This window comes from Colletotrichum gloeosporioides (assembly GCF_011800055.1).
Source record: "Colletotrichum gloeosporioides strain Lc1 chromosome Unknown consensus_41, whole genome shotgun sequence".
Lineage (NCBI taxonomy): Eukaryota > Fungi > Ascomycota > Sordariomycetes > Glomerellales > Glomerellaceae > Colletotrichum > Colletotrichum gloeosporioides.
In genome coordinates, this window is record NW_025544686.1 from 95,669 (window position 1) to 111,436 (window position 15,768).

A 15,768-nucleotide genomic window follows, 5' to 3' on the forward strand; every position below is an offset into this window, starting at 1 on the left:
GATCTGATTTCACTTATTGATGCCTAATGATAGGCTCTCGAATACTTTAAGGATAAGATCTGGAGTTGGTGGTCGCTTTCTTGGATTAAAGCCACGAACCCAACCAGGCGTGAGGTTATCCGGCAAATTATTCGGCAAGTACTTTGTGGTTCTGTGGGGATCAACGGGGGTGTACGAATATAGATTCAGCTGACGGCCTGCCCTGTAGCGCCGGGCCTCCATTTCTATCTGAGGCCAAAACTTCTGAGACATGGTGAGTGCTGAGTACTGGGAGGTGGAAGTGGTGATGGACTGTATTGGTTGTGAGTGATGGCAGAGTGGTGTGATCTGTCGAAGCTTGAGAGGCGGGCGGATGAAAATGGGTAAGCATGGTGTGGTCCTGTTCGTCTGCTACATTTGTTAGAGAAGCGTGTTGGCTTAGGTTGATTACAAGGCGGACAACAATGAAGAGAACATGAAGGACCGTAGAGGTAGGCTGGGGATAGTAATGGGTGCCCTTGCTGGGGTTCCTCACAAATTGCCCTGGTGGAAAAGTTCACTGGTTCCTGTGAATACACAATGCCAATGTCAGGACGTAGATAGGGAGGTAGATTTTGGGGCATACTGTATTGAATTTCTTTCTAATCTATATGTTGAATCTTTCGGCTGCGCAGTTGACAGATCGAGAACGGCAAGGGGCGGCGCATTTGCGTCACGATCCTTCTTGAGCGCTTCCTCATCTAGCTTTAGGCCCCCTGTTTCTCTTGGATTCTTGATCTGATTGGATCCAAAGTCTTGAACGTTCAAATATTACCGCGAAGGATTATGACACCGTTTTTTCCTTTTAGTCAATGCTGTCGTTGACCTTGATATGTTCATTGACATTGTTATTACCACACGTTTTGCTCAGTCTTGTCCTCGTTTGAACTTGGTGTCATCACCGCCAAAATGGTTGACCACTAACACAGGGGTTTATTTACATGATAGCTGCTTTTTTTTTTCATCGCTGATGGCGACTGGATTTGATGCCTTTGACGCAAACTTTGAAATAAATCGTTCTCGATTATTCATGGCTGTTAAGTGGCCCCTTCTCAGTGATGCCTGGTGTAAGAATCCAATCCGACTTACGTGGTTCAACGGGAAATCGAAAATTTGATCTGACTACTACTCGAGACGTTTTCTGTGACATTTACAATCGCCTGCGCGACCTACGGCCAAAATATGCCTTCTATTCATCCGCAGTACCCTCGAAAGTCACACGATGCACGCTAAGACGCCTCCTCTTCGCCCGCTCCAGTGCCTGCCTCTTCATCCACTCGAGTGCCCGAGCTCTCAGTTGAGCTCTGGGTTTCAGAGCCCGCAGTAGCCCAGGCGATGGTCAAGCTGTGGAAACTTCGGAGAAGTCCAACTTGGGAAGGATGGAGGCGCGGCCGAAGTACGGGACGAGGTTGTTGGAAGAAGGCAAGTTCCTCAGTCAACTCTAAACTGACATTAGCTGTGTCATCTTCGCCTTGCGTCCAAGCTGTTACTCACTGTCGAAGTTGTCGATGCGTTTACGCACCATCGAAAGCATCGCTTCGCAATTTTTGAGCAGCTGCGGATGTATTTCTTGGCGATGCCATGTCCATCGAGGATGAATAACGCGTTCAAGCTTTTTGAGGACATGCAGTAGAGGTCTCAATTCCCTCAGGATGTCTAGGCGCCTTCGAGCAATCCAAGCTTCGGTCTCTTCTAAGACCACTGACGGAGGTTGCCGGATTCTCTGGGTCGCAGCGGCGATCGCTTTCTGAGCATCCTCCAGATGAACATCTATGGTTGGAAACCACACTGCGAATTTATCAGCTTTTGTCTCAGCCTCCCGTGGAATGTCTTACCATTGAGAATCTGTTGCACGTCCTCGTGTAGACGATTGAGTCTTTCTTGAGCTGCCATGATTTCCGTCATCTTTTGCTGGGGCGTTGCTGAGTTGGTCACGTTCCGATGGTAAGGTCGGATGTCTCTTCCCTCAGCTCTGATCTCTGGCTGGAATGGTGCCAAAAGCGGTGGAGCATATCTCATAACGTGAATTAGTAAGGAAAAGAACAAGGGACGTCTTCGGAGGATTTGTACTGCATTTGGCGCGAGTAGCAATTCCATGAAAGGCAGTGCCGAGACTTTGTATAGTTAGCAAACTCCCGTTTGGTCAGTACGTGATTTCTCACCTGAGGCATCAAAGACACCAGAGCTTATCTAGAACTCCTGTGTGTATCCGGTAGCCTCGGTCTCAGGCTGATGCGATCCGGTGCTCGCAGACTGAACGCCTTCCTCCTGGACACCCTGTTGTGGTAGTTGAGGGGTGTGCGACTGCTCTTCTGATTGCAGCATTCCACGCATGCTGTCCGAGAGAACACCTTCTTTCTCCAGAAGTTGGCGTCTCTCCTCCCGTTCCTCTTTGATTCTTGGCTTGATTGGGTCGAGTGTCTTGAATAGAGAGTACTTTTTGTACGGGTGTGGCCACTCGGCGCCCGGAGCCATGCTGGCCACCACGTCTGCAGCCTCAGTTAATGGGCCAAAAACATCCTCATCGACGAGCCAATCGTCGAATTCGGCTTCATTATCGAAGTCACTCTCCTCATCGCCTTCCCAGCCTTCCTCAGGGGCGGGCCAGAAACCGATGAATTCGTCAAGTGCCTTGACACTGAAGCGCAGGTAAGGATGGGGCGGGTAGGGAAGCAGCTCAAGTAATTGAATCGGACCCTTGGGGCCTTTTGCCTGTTTGGTTTTTGACCAAACCGCCGTGTTAGAGAATCCCAACAACACAGCTCGTGGCCAATCCAGACCGACAGTTCCATTACGCAAGGTGATGAAGAGCTTGCGCGGCTCGAAGACATTATGCTGAACGCCGATATGCATGTGTTCGACGAGACCATTGAGGGCCTGCTTCATGACTTCTTGGCACAGCTCCTTGGAAATTTCCAAAGTGTGAAATCCATCGTGAACATCTTCGGGCATGTGAAAAACGACGTCGCCATCAGGAGGAACAAGTTCATCGCATTCATCGCGGTCGCAAATGTCCTCAATGGAATGGCCATTGATGTACTCTTCAAGGACAAGACCGACGCATCTCAAAGTGCCGAGACCGCTTTCGTTGTATGTATTGACACGAGTCGCCCAGCAGCCGTAATACTGGGGAACGATATGTGGATGGCCGGTCTTGTCATTTGAAAAGAAGTGTTTGAGAGCGGCGTCGGTGCGACTAAGGTTACCGTCGGCCTGTTCTGCGTTGCAATAAGGTGCGCCGTTGTCGCCAGGGTAGAACTCAGTATCATAGAGCAAGCCGACTACTTGCGTGCCATCTTCCGGAAGTGTAGCAGCGTCGCCTCGATATGAAACCGGAGCTTTAAGGATGTCGAAAAGAACAATTTGAACCGTGGTGTTGTCGCCTCCGCAAATGACTCTGTTGACTTGGAGCACGGCTTGCTTGTCGATCTCTTCCTTGTTTGTGTCATGAGCCACCTCAAGATCGAAATTTCGGATGCAACCAGGGGGGAGGTCAGGAGGCAGAGGAATTCTGTCGTATTGATGGAGGCCATGCGGTTGCACTGGCTCATACTGCCACAAAGTGAACTGCGTCCCAGATTTGTATTGCTCAGCGGCCGTGATGTAGGGAGATCCGACCATCTTGTAGTTCACAGCGAATACGTTGATGGTTGAAGAAAATTGGGCTGTCGCATGTGTGAAAGACGCCTGAAGACGTGGCGAGCTTGAAGACGTGCCGAGCCGGTGAAGAACAAGAAGTATGGCAAGGAAAGTCGGCTTGGGAAAAGAAAGAGATCTTCTCGCTGGGGCAGGAGTAAGTGAAGCGGAGATCTCTAGAAGACAAAAGTGAGAATGGTGGGCAGAGGAAGAAAGCTCTGAGTGGCAGGCAGCAAACGGATATAGGGAGACGTCTAACCTCAGAGATCCTTCTGGTCTGTGCCAGGCACATCTAACGAATAAAGAGAGGGTCCACAAGAATGCAGGTACCCGGATGGTAGTTGGCAACAGATGACGAGAAACCCACCCGAGCAAAGAATTGGTTGTCTTTTCGCACCCTTAAAGAAGACGATGGATGAAAGGAGAGGTCGAGGCAAGATGACGCTCCTCCGTCATGCTAATTCGGTGCCCACAAGGTGCACTTCGTCATCGTCAAAGATGGCGTAGAAAAGACTGCTGGTCGTCGACCGCATGTTGCTTCGTTGGAGTCCGTCATTGATGCGAGCCAAGAAGTAAGAGATCTTTTTCCCGTTCTAAAGGCTACCTGCCACACATTTTTTCAATGGGCTTAGTTGATTTCTCTGTCATCGTTGTCACTATCTCGCTACTCAGCCGTTATTGTTGTCGTTGTTGTCGTTGTCGTCGTCGTTGTTATTCTATCAGCGTTGTCGTCGTCGTATTTTATTATTGTCTTTTATCGTCGTCTTTCGTCGTCGTCGTCTTTCGTCGTCGTCGTCTTTCGTCGTCGTCGTCTTTCGTCGTCGTCTTTCATTGTTGTCGTCTTCTCTGCTACTATCAATCTTCCTTACCGAAGTATTAGGTGAGGTGTACTACAATTGAAGTTATAGGGTAGGGGACACTGCGCGGCTAGCAAACCTCCAAGTGTATTACACTGTAGATGAAGTGTTTCCGTAGTTGCCATCTCTGAAAGAAGCTGGAAGATAAGCTAACGACTGCAAACCCCCTAACAAGACGATCTCACGCATCATCCATGACAACATCGGCCGCATCGTCAAGAATCTCACATCTTGCCTCATCCATCCATCCAACTCGAATCCGCTGCAGATTCCAGTTTCCCATGCTCGCCTCATGTCTTATGCCACCAACTTCCACCTCAACGCCCGCCAAGTTCTGCTCCCATAGTTCTGCAGCCGTTGTTTGGGATGTGATCTTAACATTAAACTTCAGATGCAAGGTAGACACATGATCTCTCAACGTAATGTGCCGCACCCGGTAGATAATGATATAGAGGCCAGCTTGTTGAAGGAGCTTCACGGCCCCGGGAGGGAGCTCGCCCGCCAAAATGCCACTTTGTCGCGTGCCATCATCATCACTCCACTCGACCGGCTCATGCTTCGCCCAATCCTCAAGTTGTTGTATTTGCCGCCAAAGAATGCCGATTCTCTTGAATTCGTCGATGGAGACCACACGGCCTTTCCGATCTTTCTTGACATTTGCATTGGCACCCGACTTCGCGGCCCTTTTGGCGGCTCTTTTGTCAACTTTCTTAGCAACTTGCTTGGCGAACGTGGGAGTGTTCTGGGGTATTTGCCCTGGTTGTCCACGCCAGGTCACCTCATCAGCCCGGATTTCGACCCACGGGTGTCTCTTGACGGGCTTCACAATAGAAAGATGGGTCTCGCTCTCTCGGGCTGAGCTTTCCGTGGCTGAGCTCTGCGTGGTCGAGCTTTCCGTGGCCGAGCTTGTGGTGGGTTGTGTTCGTGAAGTCTTTGAGACCCTGTTTGACTTCGGATTTCGGAGGCGACGCTTGCGCGGAAGGGAAAGCCTGACATATTGGGTACTGAGATCGCCAGAGGCACTGCTGGGCGGAGATTCGGCAGCACGCGCTGAGACGCCAGCGGACGTCGTAGTAGGGCGAGCGGACGCATCCGACTGCGGGAGGTTCTGGCTCTCCCCCTTCTTCGCAGTCGTCTTCTTCGGGACAACTCTTCTGGCAATGCCATATGCCGTCACTGAGTGCTCGTAGGCAAACTGCATCTCAGACCCTTTCTGCTCTGAAACGTAGAGCACCTCATTGCCCGCGGCTGTCAAGTGCCGGCGATGCGGCGCAATTGAGTCCTGTTCAGAAGACAATTTATGTGCACGCTCGGGCGGGACCGGATAGTGGCGTGGGACTTCAGAAGCGTCCCCGTACTCTCCGTTCTCGACAGCAATGGTGAGTGTCTCTCCCCTTTCGTCATAGGTGCTCAAATCAATCCATTTTCGCCGGGTCGGCACCCCAACTGTCTGCGCTTGCTCGCCGATACTGGATTCCTTTTTCCTTGCCAACAGGGCTGAATCGAAGTCATAGGGGGGTAAGGGCTCGGGATTGTGAATTTGTCGGAAAGTTGGGTTTCTGTCCATGGTGGGTGATTTGGTCTGGATGAGACGTGTGACGAGAACGACGGGCGAAGGCACTAGCGAAGACGTATGGAGCCTGCATATTAATAGAGGCTCTTGCGGGGTCTTGGGATGTCGGTCGTGGGAGTGGGCGAATACGTCAAAGACAGAAGACCCAAAAGGCGGAGGGAACAGGTGCTTTGAGCCCACCCTACATTCCTTCAGCTCACCTTCCTTGGGGCGCAGAATACTTCCTTCTCCGGAATGGAAAGCGGAGGCAGCGACGGCGACGGTAATAACGACGACAACGACGACGACGACGATAATAACAACAACAATAAGGACGACGATGATAACGAACGACCAAAGATAACAATAAAAGATGACGATAAAAGATGGCGATAAAAGACGATAATAAAAGACGACAATAACAGACGACGATAACAGATGACGATAAAAGACGATGACGAAAGACGACGACAGAAGACGATAATAATAGCACTACCCAGCTGGCAAATCTCTACTTAACCTTACCTTAACGAAACTGTGTCTCCAGCTGGGTCTTATGGGTGTCAATTTTACCTACCTTGCTTAAATGGCAAAAAGGAGATTCCGAAACCGAGAATCGAACTCGGGGCTATGCCTAACCTCGCATCAAGGATGAGAGGGCATCATGTTGGCCACTACACCATATCGGATGGATATGTGATTGTTGAAGTGAAAGGACGGCAAAGCTCTTCATCAAGGAAGACGCCAAGGTGGGGCTTCTCTCTTCATTAACCAGGGTGGCAGGACAAGCACAAATTTCGCGCTAGATGATGCCTCGGGGTCGAACAACCACTTCAAACATCTCAAATTGTCAAAACTCGATGATAACATGAGAGCAAGTCGACGAAGGTGATGAGCAGTGATGCAGGATATGAGATTGAAGAGCTGGCACGAGTGACGTGGAGGTGGATTGCAGTTCTCAGGGGCTTACGTCAGAGCTCCAATGACTAATCGCTGCTCGGTATCGATATGCATGTAACAGGGGCACAAACAACCTCTGAATTCGGCTTCGACATCTCATAGAACCAGCTTCATACGACCGTCACGACTTCGAAAAACTGTCAGGAAGGTCAAGTTCGTCAATTGGAAGAGTGTGTCCAGATACCCATATGCTTCTCATCACACTATGCTCACTAGCCTTGGCAGCACCATCCCTCACATGAGTACCAAGCTTCCAAGGGCATCAGCGCATATAAGTCGACGAGTTTGCGCGGCAACGTTCACACCTCGAATTCGTCTCCCTTCAACAACACACGTCCCTCGAGCTCATTTCACAACAAGTATCCGTCTGCGACAAGCACAAGACGCTCTCAAAATGGCCACCAGCAACAAATACTTCTCCCCCAGCTTCACCAGTCTGGTCGTGGATGCTATGAGAAAGCAGTAAGACCCCGCACCCCCCTCATTCATACATCTCACACTCACAACCGCCACAGCTACCCCGAAGAGCTCGCAGACAGACGCTGGGACAACGTTGGTCTTCTACTCGGTAACATCGAGACTCCGGCTTCCCGCCAGCCCAAATCCCCCGTGGTTCTTCTCACAAACGACCTCACCTACGCCGTCGCGGAGGAAGCAATCCAGAAGAACGCCAGCGTCATCGTCAGCTACCGTACGTTTTTACCCTCTCTCATCTACCACCAAAATCTAACCATCCTCCCAGACCCCTTCATCTTCTCCGGCCTCAAGTCAATCACCACAAACGACCCGCAACAAGCAACCCTCCTCCTGCTCGCCGCCCACGGAGTCGCAGTCTACTGCCCGCACACCGCCGTCGACGCCGCCCCCAACGGCCTCAACACCTGGCTCGGCGACATCGTCTCCGGCGGCCCCGCCACCTCCTCCACCACCGCCGCGCCGTCCGAGCGCACCGTCGTCACCCCGCTCTCCTCCGCCCCCGCCGGCTTCGAGGGCTCCGGCTACGGCCTGCTCTGCACCTTCCGCCAGCCCGAGTCCCTCGCGGCCATCATCCGCCGCGTGGCCGAGCGTGTCGGCATGCGCCGCGTCATGGTAGCGAGCCCGGACCCGAAGCGGGTGTCGACGGCACGCGTCGACGCCGTCGCCGTGTGCGCTGGCAGCGGGTGGGACGTCGTCAAGGGCGCGCGCGCAGACGTCATCGTCACGGGTGAGATGAGCCACCACAACGCGCTCAAGGCCGTGCAGGAGGGCAAGACGGTCGTGACGGTGTTCCACAGCAACTCGGAGAGGGGGTACCTGACGGAGGTGATGAAGCCGCTCCTGGAGGGTGAGTTGAAGGGTAAGGAGGCGGGTGTGCAGGTATTTGTGAGCGAGGCGGACCGGGATCCGTTTGACATTGTTGACATTTCGGAGTTGTAAGAGGCGGGTCAGGGGTTCACTCAAAAGGAGAGGCAGGTCTAGAAAAAAGTGAAGAGATTACCAATTTGCAGGGGATAATGGTTCCTGTGTCACTGCAGAATTTTGAACGACTGTATATATGATGTGAGATGTCAGTGTATTCCCTGCTATATCGTCCAGTTCTTCCGATTTAGTCTATATCAAGTATTTCAGCCCAGTAAGCAGTCAACTAACGCCACAACACCCTCGCTATGCCCTTAAACAACCGCACCCTCAAGACCTCCCACTATCCTTGGAAGTCCTCGCGCTGCTCTCCCCCGTGCTCCTCAACGCCGCATCGCCCTCCTCAAGACACTCCACCACGTCCTTCCCACCGACGCCCTTCTCTTTCCAAACCTCAAGCAACCGCCTCGGCATTTCCCACAGGCTCCTCGCCTCCTCAAGCTTACCATCCTTCACCAGCTTCCGCAACTTCTCAGGCGTCCCCAGCACCTCCTTCGCAAGCTCCCTCGTCCTCCGCCGCCTCGCCGCGGCCTCCTCGTCCAAGCGCTCCTGCGACCCGGGCGGCGCCACCGTCTTGCGCAGCGCCTCGCGGATCGAGCTCGCCTGGGCATATATACCCGCAATGGCCGGGTCAAGTGTCGACGCCATGGGGTTCAGGGGGTCCATGTTCGCGCGCATCTAGAAGCTCAGCGTCAGTAAAGACCACATCCTCAATAGTTCACGGTACTCCCAATGCTCACCTTTCGAATCGTCTCCGTGGCAGATATAAGCTTCGAGTAGTTGTCGTACACCAGCGCCTTCTTCTCCGCATCCAGCGCCCGGATCTCGCCCAGCACGCGCGTGTATACCCTCAGCAGGTCGTCCAGCGTGTTCTCCGCCAGCGCCTTGCGCACGTACGCCTCGGCGTCGAAGCTTGCGTTGTCGAGCTCGCTGGGCGGGACCTCGCTGTGTTCCGCGATGCCGCCGCCGCGCTCCGAGGAGACGTCGTCTGCATCGGTGACTTCGAGAGAAGGGGTGGTCGTCCCCTTTTTCAGGTTGTAGTATTCGCGGAGGGCGGCACGGTTGGCGCGTTTGGAGGGCACTGCTGCAGTTCCGGGGGCGCCGAAGGTTGCTGAGGAGGACGGATTCGGGGAGGATGTCGCGGAGCGCGGGGCGTCGAGGGAGGGGCGGGTTGAGGATGTCGGGGTGTGTGGCTGCGCAGAGACGCGGCGGGTGAGGGCGGGTGGCTCGCGGGGGGAGGCGATTGATGCCATTTTTTGGTGCTTTTTTCTATTTGAGTTTCGGTTCTTGAGGTGTAGCTTGCACACAAAGCAGCGACGGAGCCGATTGAGGCTGTGGTGACGTGATGCGTAGGGACGCTGCTGTGAAGCTCGTGATGGTTGACGGTTGCGGCGCGAGGCTGCGTTGAAGGATGACGGGGATGCTGGCGATAGGTCGGCAGAGCTCGTGTGGGGTAGCGGCCCCTTGGACTTCAGCTGTTCAGCGAGGCTGCGCTAGCGTGCACATGCACACTCAGTGGCTCTAATTTCGGAGATCTACAGTGGGGCCGGGCCCGGGAAGTTGGGGTAGCAGAGGTACCTGAAGTGCCTGCCAGCCATTTACCCCACTGAAGCTTTTCTCAAGTTGTGTTCTGCCCACCAAAAACCTCTCTTCCTACGCTGCAAACCCAACAACATCAAAATGTGAAATTTCCTACAAAAGCAACGGGCAGGAAAATATGGACGCAACCACACAAATCCGCAATGCCCTTCACTCCCAATCCTTCCCAACGCCCTCCGTCCCCTGGACCACGACCCTGACCTCGCGCGTCCCGACCCCGCCGCTGCCCTCCCTCATCGCGACCGCCAAAGCGCGCCTCCTCGCCTCGGACCTCACGACGCCCAACCTGCTCGACCCCTCCTCGTCAGCGACCTTCCCGCCCGCGGCGACGGACCCGCAGACGCCGGAGACGACTTTGCCACGCGACGTCCCCTGCCAGGTCCTCGATGTCGAGAACCTGGCCCTCTCGCGCTGGGAGCAGGTCGAGGAGCTCGAGGCCGTGGCCCGCGGCGAGATGACCACCGGCCGGCGCGTCGTGCGGCTGGCTGCAGCCGAGGAGCAGGCCGAGTACGATAACGTCGACGAGGTTGCTGCTCCGGGCCGGACGCAGGCGGGGGCGGGGGCGGCAGCGGCGCCGCAGCAGAGGAAGAACGCGACGCACAGGCTTGTGCTGCAAGATTGCAAGGGGCAGAAGGTGTATGCGATGGAGCTGAGGCGGGTGGAGAGGATTGGGGTCGGGGTTACGAATATCGGGGAGAAGGTCATGCTCAAGGCTGGGACGGTGGTGGCGAGGGGCACGGTACTGCTTGAGCCGGAGAAGTGTGTGATGCTGGGGGGTAAGGTTGACGCATGGCAGAAGGCGTGGATGGAGGGGCGGATTGCGAGGTTGAAGGAGGCTGTTGGGGCTGATCGACCGTAGAGGGAGGGGAATGGGGTGCATTAGTTGGAGTTCGGATATACCCATTTGACTAGAGACACGATATGCATTTGCTTTGAACTTTTTTTCGTCTTATTCGTCCGTCTGGATCTGTTTGATGGACATGTCCTTCACTATTATGAGCGACCTCATCTAGCCCTATTTGCCCATGGCTTGAAACATCTAACCTTTAGACAGATTCGGCCACGCTCGCCACATCTAGTTCCCGGAAACCGCCTCACGCAAAGAGTTCCAGCCATCCACCGTCCACGGCGCCAAGAAAATGGCCGTCTGGGCATGCGCAGCAACACCCGTGCCGGCGTACGCCTTGGCAAGGTCCTCCGCCTCGAGCGTTCCCCGCGGCGGAACGCCCTTCTTGGCCACCGTCAACGCCATTTCGGCCGGGTACTCCTCGCCACCAAATTCCGCCAGGTTCGACCACCCGTGCGGCAGATGAGGATACAGCATGATGTCCGTCTGGATCTGGGTCAATACGTCCTCATCGGTGCTGTTCTCGCCGAGCTTCACCACGGCGCCGAGCACCTCGCCGATCTGGGACTGCTCCGCGTCCGCAATCTTATCGCTCGTGCGGAGGCCTTCGAGCTCGGCGACGACGGCCTCGACGGACTCTTCGTCGTTGTCGAGGACCGCAATGACACCGAGGAGGAGAACGGCTTGGACGTGGTCGGGCTGTTTTTCAATCACTTCAAAGAGGGAGTTGCGAGCTTTTTCGCGGGACTCCTCTGAGCCGTTAGCCCAGAGCACCTGAGCAAGGAGGCAGACGGCATCGGCATTGCCATCGGATTCCTCCAGGGCTGACTCGAAGCAGAGAAGCGCCTCGTCGATGTCTTTGCTGTAGTATTGTGCCAGACCGACAGTCAGGTGAGCCGAGAGACGTGCCTTCTTGCGCTCCTCCTTTGTCAGCTCGTTGTCAGACTCGTCGCTGCTTAGCTGGAGCGCCATTTCACCGCACTCAACAGCTTGCTCGTACAAGCCGGAAGCCAAGTAAGATCTGGCCAGGTCCGTCTTGGCGAGAGCGAATTGTGCGAGAGCTTGAGGCGACTCCGTAACCTCGAAGTCCGCCTCCAGGATGCCGCAGATCTTCTCAAGAATCTCGACGGCCTTGACGTTGTCGTGCGTCCGCTCCAAGAACATAGTTGACAAATGTCCGTATGCCAAGTCCTGCGGCTTCAAGTTGTTCAGTTGGCCGAGCGCGAAGATGGGCTGGATGAGCGAGGAGATGTTGGCGGACGTCGTGGTCAGGATGTAGTCAAACACGGAGACGGAGAACTGGCGCCTCGTGAGGACAGATGATGATTCCGCGATCTCCATGGCATGTGTAAACAGACCCCTCGCCTCTTTTGTCTTCCCGTAGAGCAGTGCAACGAAGCCCTGGCCGAGCCAAGCATGCGCGTAATCGGGATCTGTCGACTGCGCGCGGTTGAAGGCCTCATTGGCAAGTTGCATGTCGTTCTGCAGTAGGGCCAATGTTCCCAGGTTTGTCCACGCCGCAGGGCTTCGCTCGTTGAGATGCAGGCTTCTGACGAAGGAATGCTGGGACACCGCCGGGCTGATTTCGCTCGTCACGACACCCAGCGAGTTCCAGAAGTCGGAGTTTCCTGCCTCGAGCTCGATGGCTCTCTTGAAGCACTTCATAGCGGTCTTGAGATACACGCTGGACTTCTTCCGGATGCTCGACGGAAGACAGATGTGGGCTCGGTGCTCCGCCCAGCCCAGGTTGTAGTATGCGACGGCCTGCGCGTGCAAATCGTTGGCCGAGACATGGATTGCTCGCTTGTGGCAGAGGATCGTAGCGTGGATGCATCTAGTCAGGTCGACGCCTAGTCTCTCATCTTCAGAGAATAGACCCTTGGCAGAAATGACACCAGTGCCAACATTGTCTACATCGGCAAATATTTCATAGGCCTTCTTGTCGCCGCTGTCGATGAGAGCCATGATCGACTCGGCAGGGAATTCAATAGCCTTGCTTTGCACCGCAGAAAAGACGGAGCACGCTTCGGCAAGCGACTTCCAAAAGTTGAATGTCTCGACGACGGTCGCATCTGCCTTGGATGCAAAAGCAATGGTGTCCTTGGCAAGTTGAATTGACTTGCCAAAGAGGCCCTTCTCAACACAGTCAAGCGCGTTGTCAACCATGGTCTGCATAAGTGCGATGGCGACGCCATCTTCATTCGGCCGGCCATCGTTTACCTCCTGATAGAGCGCAATGGCTTCGTCAAACTCGGCCAGTTCACGCTTGACGTTAGCAAGCATGTACTTGGTAAACCAAGTATCGCCAAGAACTTCCTTGGAAGCAGTTTCTTCCAGCTTCTGCGCATTAAGAATAGCCTTAGTCGCGGCGATGTAGCGACCTGATGAGTAGTAACTTTCTCCTAAGCCCACCCATGAGTGATAGTCCTCCGGCGATATCCTCAGGGCTGACTGGAAGGACACGATTGATTTGTGGAAATCCTGCTTGTTCAGCTCCGCAACACCAAGTGCTGCAAACGGCCAGCTGATGCCTTTCCTCTTCGAACCTGGCGGTGGCTTCACCTTGCCAGAGTCAACCACCCGCTGAGCGACCAACTCAACCCTGTCCCAATCACCTTCGTCAGCAAATGATTGAGCCAGGCGCTTGGCTGCCTCGACTTCTGAAGATGAGAGCTCGACTGCCTTTTGGAAGCACCGTCTAGCCCTTTTCTTATCTTTGGCGTAGTCGGCATAGTAGACGCCGAGACTTGTGTACGATGGTGCGAAGTTAAGGTTGTTTTTGAGAGAATCCAGGAAGTATGCGTAGGCACCTGTGCGACTCTTGCGAGCGGCCTTGGAAGAGTCCAGGTTCCACAGACAGGAACCCAGGCGGTACTGTGTCTGTGCAAGAAGATCCTTTGAGGGAGGCGTCATCTCCTCGATCAATGGGAGGGAGGCCTCTAGTTCCAGCTTGGCCGTCTCGTAGTCGCCCTTCAGCGCCTGTACCCAGGCAGACTCAGTCTTGACGCGGAGGTTGCTAGGATCTCTCTTCAGCGCGCGCCCAAAGAAATCGATGGCATCATCAAAGTCCTCCTCTTCCTCGTAGATGAGACCGACACCAATCAGCGCCGGGGTCGATGATGGATCGTGTGTGAGAACCTCCTCGAACAGTCTCTTGGCTTCGCCGTGGTTTCTTGGAGACTGGTAGAACACCAGGGCTGTGCCCAAGTACAGCGAGAAAGAATCGCTTGTGTTCTGGAATGTCATACCGGTCTTTGTCCTCTCCGACTTCAGGAGATCCATCGACTTTCTCATCTGTTCCACGGTACTCTCATATTCCTCCAGGTGCTGGTAGTACTCCCCCATCAAACGATGAGCGAACAACGAGTCTGACGTCGTAATACCGTCTGTCATCATCAGGATTCTATCCTGTTCTGTCAGTGGCACCATGGACACACCGCCACCCTCGTCGTCTTCACTCTCGGTCTCCTCTGCCTCGAGTGCGGCAGGCGTCGGCTTGGGGAATGGAGAGATGCTGCTGGTCAAAAAGCCAGTGATGACCTTGTACAGGTCAGTCTCAGGGAAGAATGTACAATAGTCCCTTAGCATGTTGACGTCCCACTCCTGAATCTCCTTGGCATCCTTCCAGTTGATGGCAATCTCCCATGCAAGTCTGTAAGGATGCTTGATAATGACCATGTCCAGGGCCAGCTTCAGAACGGCTTGGAGAGCGAAGCCCTTTTCGGGGCCAAGCGGCGCAACCAGCAGGCGGTCGTAACACCACTGGAGGAGCTTCTCCTCATACCTCCGCCGGAGCTCGTCATCGTTTGTCCAGTTGATGAGTTGTTGGTAAATGTACTCAAGTTTGCTCTGAGCGATGACCTCGCGCTTCACCTCGAGCGTGACCTCGTTCAAGCGCGCTCCTATCCTCGTTCTGCGCTCGCCGATGAGCGTATTGATGCGCTTCTTCTCGTCGGTTTCAATGATCTGCGCCATGGTCTCGTAGGTCTTGGCGGGGTGCGGCACTCGGCCCTCAAGTGCAGGGTAGATGGGGCTTCCTGGGAGGATAACGCTCAAGGCGTCGATGTATTGGGCAGTGTCACCCTGTGATCTGGCAAAGTCGACAAACTTATCGATGACATCCTGGCACTTGTACATGTCCTCGGCATCACGGTAGATTTCTGCCAAGCTCACCGCAGCCTGGTGGTAGGCCTCTATGCGCTTGCGGTCCTGTTTCTCGTAGAGCTTGATGAGACCCTGCCACGCCGCGGGCTCTTTGGGCTTCTGCGTAGCGGCAGTCTTGTATGCCTTCTCAGCCTCATCGACGCGGTTTTTCTTGTCAAGGGCAAAAGCCAGCAAGATATTTCTGCGAATTGAGTCAGCAGGCTTGCAAGGAAAAGAGTTATTTGAGGAGAGAAGGTACGTACGCCTGGTAGTGCTTGGGCTCGCGCTCGAGGAACTCAGTCGCCTTCTGAATGGCGTCGTCCCATTTTTGCTGTTTGACAGAGTCGCCAATGGCCTTCACGGCAGCCTTGGAGCTCGACATGGTGGCTGGCAACTGAGGGTGTGAATCATGAAAGTGAGGTCTTCTTCCGATGGCGGGGCATCACCAGTGACCAGGGTCGTGAGAGCTCGTAGGAGGTACTGTTTATGAGACGACAAGTCCAGGTGCAATGTGTGGTGAGCGCTACAAAGTGCAAGCCCCACCACAGCAGCCACGGCGCCTCCCTTATTACATCATGCCCCGCTTCGAGCATTTGTGACGACCCGATAAGATAAGGCGCCCGCTAAGCTCCACATCGCGACCCGTCTAGGTACCTAAGGTACCTTACCTCGCAACAGCCCTTAGTTTGTCGGTGCTGCTGCTGTCAACAACACTTCGAAGATGGGAAAAACACCAATTTAATCGACCACTATAATCG

At 54.4% G+C, this 15,768-nt stretch overlaps 4 protein-coding genes across 4 annotated transcripts; 1 reads left to right on the forward strand and 3 right to left on the reverse strand.

Moving 5' to 3' along the window:
- Positions 1 to 2,208: 2,208 nt before the first annotated feature.
- On the reverse strand, positions 2,209 to 3,639 carry GCG54_00005631 (uncharacterized protein; the record flags this gene model as incomplete). The annotated part of the gene is made up of 1 exon (XM_045405649.1): positions 2,209 to 3,639. One exon carries the CDS (start codon positions 3,637 to 3,639, stop codon positions 2,209 to 2,211), a length of 1,431 nt encoding a protein of 476 aa, XP_045264751.1.
- A 3,778-nt stretch (positions 3,640 to 7,417) lies between these two features.
- GCG54_00005632 (Protein NIF3-like) lies at positions 7,418 to 8,439 on the forward strand (the record flags this gene model as incomplete). The annotated part of the gene is made up of 3 exons (XM_045405650.1): positions 7,418 to 7,485; positions 7,539 to 7,714; positions 7,766 to 8,439. 3 exons carry the CDS (start codon positions 7,418 to 7,420, stop codon positions 8,437 to 8,439), a joined length of 918 nt encoding a protein of 305 aa, XP_045264752.1.
- Positions 8,440 to 8,691: 252 nt separating this feature from the next.
- On the reverse strand, positions 8,692 to 9,674 carry GCG54_00005633 (Vacuolar protein sorting-associated protein 51-like; the record flags this gene model as incomplete). The annotated part of the gene is made up of 2 exons (XM_045405651.1): positions 8,692 to 9,099; positions 9,162 to 9,674. 2 exons carry the CDS (start codon positions 9,672 to 9,674, stop codon positions 8,692 to 8,694), a joined length of 921 nt encoding a protein of 306 aa, XP_045264753.1.
- A 1,421-nt stretch (positions 9,675 to 11,095) lies between these two features.
- GCG54_00005634 (Superkiller protein 3) lies at positions 11,096 to 15,392 on the reverse strand (the record flags this gene model as incomplete). The annotated part of the gene is made up of 2 exons (XM_045405652.1): positions 11,096 to 15,212; positions 15,274 to 15,392. The coding sequence occupies 2 exons, from the start codon at positions 15,390 to 15,392 to the stop codon at positions 11,096 to 11,098; spliced, it is 4,236 nt and encodes a 1,411-aa protein (XP_045264754.1).
- Between the last annotated feature and the right edge of the window lie 376 nt (positions 15,393 to 15,768).